At 42.5% G+C, this 7,613-nt stretch overlaps 1 protein-coding gene across 2 annotated transcripts; it reads right to left on the bottom strand.

The window, feature by feature from the left end:
• Positions 1 to 696: 696 nt before the first annotated feature.
• Positions 697 to 3,053, bottom strand: LOC308087111 (uncharacterized protein). Of its 2 annotated transcripts, XM_080430807.1 has the most exons (3): positions 2,973 to 3,053; positions 2,773 to 2,863; positions 697 to 2,668 (listed from the first exon to the last, which is right to left on the bottom strand). In XM_080430807.1, exons 2-3 carry the CDS (start codon positions 2,835 to 2,837, stop codon positions 1,900 to 1,902), a joined length of 834 nt encoding a protein of 277 aa, XP_080286933.1. In that variant the 5' UTR covers positions 2,838 to 2,863; positions 2,973 to 3,053; the 3' UTR covers positions 697 to 1,899. The 2 variants fall into 2 exon arrangements, with proteins under 2 accessions (XP_080286933.1, XP_080286934.1); XM_080430808.1 differs by lacking the exon at positions 2,973 to 3,053 and having other exon boundaries at positions 2,773 to 2,965.
• Between the last annotated feature and the right edge of the window lie 4,560 nt (positions 3,054 to 7,613).

Genomic DNA, 7,613 nt, shown 5'->3' on the forward strand with positions numbered 1-7,613 from the left:
TGTGAGCATGGTTGGAGCTGTCAATGAGCTGTGAAAATATATTCTGCTAAATTGACTATTTGTATGGTCTGTTATCTATTATTTATACTATCAATTTTCAGATGTGGGTTCCCTCAACCCTTGAAAGTACACAAAATGAGTAGAGAGTGGTGTTGTTTGCTCCTTTGATCTCGCCTATGTTGGATGTATCTCCCTTTCTAAAGCCCTCTACATCTCTGCAATGTCTCCCTTGATTCTCCACAAACCTCTCTCTCTCTCTCTCTCTCTGCTCCACCTCTCTGTCGTTCTCCCCCCTCTCTCTTTCTCTCTCGTTCTCTTTGTCCCTTGTGACAGCCCCTGTCACCTCTGGTCCTCCCCCTCTCCTCCCCCTCTGTGAGGCTATTACAGACTGCACTCCTCCCTGCCTGCCCTCCCCATGTATTACCATTAGAAGACATGCATCCTGGGAGCTGCTGCACACTCCTCTGTGTTTTGATTAATATTTTAGCAGCCTCAGGGAGGAAATGGGTCTTCCTCCAAGCTAATCCGTTATGGAGTGGATGTTTGGAGCAGGGGAAAGGGAGGATGATGGAAGAGGAGGGTCGAGCTCTACTGTTTGTATTTTGGTGTCAGAAGTTGTAAGGTGTAGCCATCCAATACTGAACAAGTGTCTGGCAGTGCCTGCTGCAATGTGCAAGGAATGTAAGTTCAGGCTGTCATATTTTTTATTCAAAATATACTAGAGTAGACTGAAAATGCATACAAGTAAAATACACTAACAAACCATTTAATGATACATAAAAACAGATAAGAAAACATAAAAATACAGCATTTCTTCATAAAATTGTCATTACATTGACGTATAATGAATGAAAATCAATTACTGAACTATTTGATTAATGTACAAAACCATACAACAGACAAAAAAACATAAACATAAGGGGAAAAAAACTTTTAATTTTCCATAAAGCTGAAAAGTATAAATGTTATGTCCTACCATGGGATTCAGACCTGGGTCTCCTGCATGAGACCAGATCTCTACCCCTCATCCAAGAGTTGTCTTAAGGAGATGTTGCGCTCATATGCTTCAGGCAGTATTACATGTCAACTTGACATACTTTGCCATGCAGATTAGTTAAAATAAGATTGTATTCATTAAAATAAGTTCCAGTTTGCAGCTTTAACTTTAAATGTAATGTGTCATGTATGTACATCTGTTCTTGAAACCTGCTTTCAGTAAGGCATTTCTTCAAACTTGTAGTATGTAAAATAACAGTATGTTAAAGGGTAACTTTTTTTTGGTGGCCATTGTTACACAATGCTATCTTCTCATCTAACTGGAAAATAGTTAGGCTACACTCCTTCTTCTAAAAAGATCAGGGCACATACCTCTCAGCATCCGATACTATTTCTGCAATGATCTTTTTTTTCTCTTCCAATTCCAATAACTTATCTTTATTCCCTTCCGCTTTTGCTTTTTTCAACTGGGACTTGAGAATTGCGGGTAAATTCGGTTTCAGGGCATTTGTCCTCAGATTCTGGTAACATTCAGTGATCTGAACATTCAGGGTCTTGTGGTTATCAGAATATCTGCTATATTCACGTATGTGCTTCGTATGACCACACCTCAGAGCACAGACTGTGCACTTGCCTCTTAACATGACCTTACAGAAATAGGGTGCGCGAGTCATGTTGCATCCCACATGACAGTTCTGTTCACAAATGGGACAGCATGTGGCAGCCACCTCTGAGGACACCTTCCTCTGTCTGCCACAGTCTTCAAGCTCCAGACGGTCTCTCAGGACGGCTACGGTCTGAGTGGTGTGCTTGTGTCGCATCCTGTTCAGTTTCTCAAAGAACTCCTTCATGGTCTTCACTCCACTCTCCCATGTATTCTTGTAGATGCTGTCATAGGAGTCATTACTGCTCTGGAACAGGTGATTGTTTGAATGTAAAGCATACTGGTTCAGAATCACCATAGATCTTCGACTCCACTATGACGTCCAGAACTTCAGGAACGGTTTCGTCCGAGTGTGTAATGAGGGTGAGAATGTTTTCGATCATGTCCTTACCCAGCAAAGACGCAAAGGCATCAAAGACGTCCCTTTGGTGCTGAGTCAGACGGTTTTGTGAGGCCTTGGCCACGTGACAGACTGCGTCGATTTGGTCCACTCTCTCCTTTTCGAGCAGCAATCTCAATTGCTCTACCAAAGGCCTGAGTCCTTTTCTGTCCTCAATCCCAGGGGTGTCAATGATGGTTAGAGAAAATGGCAGCTCACCCTCTTCCCATCCAAAGATATCATATGCAGTCAGTGATTTAGTTCTTCCATCGTGTATCTGCCTTTTCTCAATATCTTTGTAGTCGTCTGTAACCTGGAATCGGACATTGTCATCCCATTTGATCCCCAATGCGACATTGACCATCATGTTGGTAAGAGTGGTCTTCCCAGCCCCTACCTCTCCGAGAAGGAGTATGGTCTTGTTCCTCTTGGTGGGATCGTGAGCTCCGATGGTCCACCTCCTGACGAGGTCTCGTCCATCCACATCCTTCTTCCTGGTCCTTAGCAGATACCTGGCAGGTGGAGCAGGGTTGATCACAGTGCATTGCTTTACAATGATTTCCTTTATTTCTGGACGATGGTCCATTTTCACTGTTTCCACCAAGGTCTTTGTATTTTCGTAAATGTCGCTGTAGGGAAATCAGGATGATACAAATGTTACTTACTGCCTTTTGATCTTTAAAGTCATGTTTAAGTGTTAGTGTCATGTTAAAAATTTGTTATCGCTATATACCTGAGAAATTCTGAGTCATTGCCTTGGCTGTGCAGTTTTTCTTGGATAGACATTCTAAGAGACATGGTGTTGACACAGGCAAGTCGGTAGCCTAGTGATTACAAATAAGTAACAGTTTTAACCGAGTGATGACAATAGAACATAGAGAGCATGGAGTATTAAGTTTGACAGAGGCTGAAAGATCTCAATGTTATACATACCTATGTGTGCAGATGGATGAGTGCTGTGACATCTGAACAATGGCGCAGCTTCTTTTGTAGAGCATCTGCTAAAGTAAAGTAACTCAACTGGTTTCTTAAAAAACCACACATGCACACATTGTCTTTGGCACGTCAGACGATGATGTGTAATCAGTGTATCAGCATATCTCTGATGCTTCAGTCATTCATGACATCAATAACAAAAACAATGTGGATTGTAAATACTTTTTTAAAAGGTGGAAGATTAACATAATTCAATAAACAACAAAACGAAAAGGGGGATACCGCGAAGCTTATCTGTTGGCTATTCATGTTTTACTCAGAAGCCCTTTCATGACGTCCAAAAAATTATAACAAAGTTGTGTTGATTGCAAAGACAAAGGTAATGTTCCTGTACAGGTGGCACGCTATGCGGGCAGCATTGTCACAGTCTGCTTCTGTATTTCCTCCCCAGCCACATTCCTCCCAACTCCCCAAGCCTGCCATCCTCCAACTATCCACCAGAAGCCCTCCGACTTTCCCTCCTTTCCGCATCACTTGAGACGTGTATGTCTTTGCACCCGAAATGTTCACAAACCACACCCCCCAGCCCCCATCGCTGTGAGTTTTCTCATCATGTCACAACAAGGCAGGTGAGCCGACAGTGAGGTCTCAAGGCTCGTGACGTGCGCATGAGTGAGCAGCCGATGGCCTCACACGTCAACGAGTGTGCCATCTGAGTTGGCAAGCCGTGATGGATGGAATAGTTTATCACCTGTTACCAAATTGCAAACGTTAGTATATCCACATAATGTAAACAGACTGGCAACAAGGGGCGCATGTCATTTCCACCCAGCCAAAGGTAGGATAGCGGAACCAACGAAAGTGATGGGGGCGTGGTTTGCAAAATGATCTGATGCAAAAGGCATACATGCTCACCTGACTGCCCCATGCATCTACACACCTGTTCCTACTCCTTTCTGTGTACAAATGTCATTGTCATATTCACTGTTGATAGACTCATATCCCAGTATGCTTGACTCATATCCCATCTATAGAGTGTACATTATGTTCACACAGAGCATCATTCATCATCAGAGGTCATTCGGAGATCCATTGCGGATATCTAGGGCCAGCTGCTCAGTATTTGATTACGAATCCATTCCACTTGCGACAACCATGGCCTGGAGACAATATGGCTTTTGGTTGTCTGTCTGTCTGCCTGTCAGTACGTCCGTTCCATATTTGTGAATGCTATATGTCACAAACACCTTGAGGGAATTTCATTTGGCTCAAATGTCTGAACTGATTTGAATTGGGTAGTCAAAGGTCAAGGTCCCTGTGACCTCATGTCTGTCTGTCTGTCTGTCCGTCCGTCTGTCTGTCCGTCCGTCCGTCCGTCCGTCCGTCCGTCCGTCCGTCCCATTTACGCGAATATCTTAGGAATCCCTTGAGGGAATTTTGTAAACATTTTAAATGTCCACTTGGACCAAAGGATGCATTGATACAAATGTCAAGGTCACTGTGACCTCACGTCCATCCCATTCTCATGAACACAATATTTCAGGAATGCCTGAAGGGAATTTCATGACATCTGGCACAAACATCCACTTGGACTGGAGAGATAAACTAATTAGAATATGGTGGTCAAAGGTCAAATTTGAAGGTCATAGCCTACATTACTCAAAAATGTATACGCTTTAAAATGACAAGATTTCACATAAATGTCTAATAGGATAAAATAATAAAGTGATGATATTTTATATATAAAAGGGTCAAAGGACAATTCCCTGTGATATCATAAAGTTCTGCAACAAGACGGGGTCTATTAATAACAGCGTGGCTCCGATCTATGCACTCTGCGTCTCATTGGTGGGCTGTGGACAGTTCATAAACCTGCCTACCAATGATGGGGATTCCAAGCTAATAGAAACTACACCCATTGTTTTTCTTGGGAAGTTACATGAACTGTAGCATGCTGAAATAGAAGCCATTGTTCTGGATTAATAAAAAAGTAAAAAATACATATTTTTTGAAATTACCAAAGCTGCCTGCCGATGATGTCACTGGTAGGCAGGATTATGAACTGTCTAAAGCCCTCCTCTGAGACACAGTGAGTAGAATTGATTGATTGATTGATTGATTGATTGAATACTTTATTAACAGTTTGCAAAAGAAGCACATAGGTACAGTTCCATACAAAAGGATGCTAAAAGGATAAACCCAAGAAAGCACATTTACTTGTTTCCATTGGGGTCTATGTGTATTCAGTTCAAATGGTCAAAATGGTCAGTGTGAAAGGAATCAGCTGGCCAAGCCTGTGAACAAATAACAAATTTGACTTCAATTTGGTTTCTCTCAATGAACTTACACACTAAAAGACATACAGCAGAAAAGAACAGCAAAGCTTACCATTATCATGAAGTATTTATTTCCTAGTATAGTGAAAAGGGGGCTGGGTACTTCGCAGCCAATAGGGCGGTGGGGACGGGTCGTTCACTGACTGAATCTAAAACGGAAGTACTAAAATGTGGCGGCACTACCGCCCAAGGAAATTACATGTAGGCTTTACAAATCTGTTTACGTTCTCTGAGCATAAGTGTTGTGATTGGTTGAAAAGAAATGTTTCTGGGGGAAGTACGTATGAAGGAGGTCCCGCCCTAGACACTCTTTGCTTTAGGTCAAAGAGTGGTTTGGGGTTTGCCGCTCAGGTGGCACAGTGACTTTACACAATTGGCCCGTGTTCAGGGGAGGGAAGCCGGGCGGGGAGGGTGATATTGGTCATTGCACATACTCCTACAGGCTGGGGTGGCACCTGTCAGCGGGGAATGTTGGGCGGGAGGAGTAGGACGAAGGCTATACAGTACAGTACGTCCTCTTGGTGGGGGCTCCTCACTGGCAGCTGAGGCAGTAGGATACGACAGCAGTGACAACACAGAAATGTGTGTGGGGAGGAATCAATTAGTGTAACGACTAAATTGGGGAGAAAAAGGGGTAAAAAATTATTGGCTACTCTAAATTTAGATACAAAAATTAAACAGAGTGGTTTGGAGGCTGTCCTGTCCTCTCGGGCTATGGGATTTAAACTCGTTTTTAAAACGTTCGTTGTGTGCTGCAACAAGGCAGTGCAGAATCAAGTTTTATAAACGTTTGTTTGTGTTTAGTTTGCTGCGTCTTAGCGACTTTTGATACACAAATGTTACATTTACATTGTTTGGGGGATCCTATTGTTACCCATGTCCCCATTATGATCAGAAATATACTTTAAATATGCTCTACAGCGCTAGCCTTTGTACTTCTTGTTTTATTATTAACCACTTAAACGTTCTTGACCAGGGTCCCCAAATATACTTGGTCCCTGTCTTTTTTCCCTCTACATCAAATCTCTTAACATAAAATAACCAATCTACAAGCTCACAACACAATGTGGTTTTAACGTATTTTGGCTATTTTCGCTGAATGTTCTCCTACAGTATTACGGCATGCTCGAATAGGGAGGCTAGTGCACATGGACTGCACCTGCTCTGCCTCCAATCTCTGCCTTTGGGTCCTTTCCCTGTGTTCCTAACTGTTACCCCGCGAGCATTCCCCATGACAAGTCTATTTTAAATTATAATGTTTTAGTAGACACGGATTCAATGTCTTTTTTTCCTTCTTCCACAAAATGTTTTAATTGGTTGTTGTTGTACTGGTGGCAAAATACCTGAGTGGTGCTGTATCTGGCTTCTGCGTACTGCTCTTCTACTGTGTCTCTTTCATTGATTCCCACTCCCTTTTATTTATGTTTGTTTACTGTGCTGCTTGACTCAAGAAGCTTCCTATTGCTTTTATTGTCCAATGCAATGAAGGGTGCTTTTATCACCATTTGCCTGCGGGTCAAAGGTGAGAATGGAGACAAATGGGCCAACTGTACAGAGTGATGAACAGGGTGTTCGGAACCCGGGGACATACATCCAATTCATGGATCCCGGTAGTCCATTCTTTCACCATTGAAAGGAGAGAAATGGAGGCTTAGATTGAAAATGTCAAATAGATAACTAAAATACTATAGTGTAAATAATTTCAGCATTAAAGGCTGTAGATTTATTTAACAAGTCAAATACATTGTGGCACCATACTTTTATGTGAAATACAGAATGAAAGCCAAAGAAACCATGACTAATAGTTTTGGACAGCATATTTTCTCTCTCTCAATAGTAAAGACTCAGTCGTTAGCTGAATGAACAGAATAAGGCTAAAACTATTTTTTATCTTGTGACTAGGGATGGTCTTCCCTTACCGCCATTTGGTATTTCTCTCAGACAACATAACCTTGGCTTTGAATCATGTGACACCCTGACGCTAAACACCACTTTGCACATTAGTTGTGTTGACCAATATATGAATTATTCTGGCTGTATTGTTACAGAATTTATCCCCCTGGTGTTGCCATGTTGATTAAGTGCAGTATGGAGGTCGAGTGTTAGCAATTACTCACCATGTGTTGGGAGCAGTGGGCCACGTACAGTGAGCAGGGCTGGCACATTAGCAACATACAAATGAAGGCTAGCCTTAGCGTTGTGTGGACTTTTTTAAGCTCAGCTAGCCCATTTAGTGGTGTGTCCTTGGGCCTAGGGGTGCTTTGTATGCCTCCAATAGGTGCTGGCTGGCTAATGAAGGTGG

This window comes from Gymnoscopelus braueri (assembly GCF_963280865.1).
Source record: "Gymnoscopelus braueri genome assembly, chromosome: 1".
Taxonomy (NCBI): Eukaryota; Metazoa; Chordata; class Actinopteri; order Myctophiformes; family Myctophidae; genus Gymnoscopelus; species Gymnoscopelus braueri.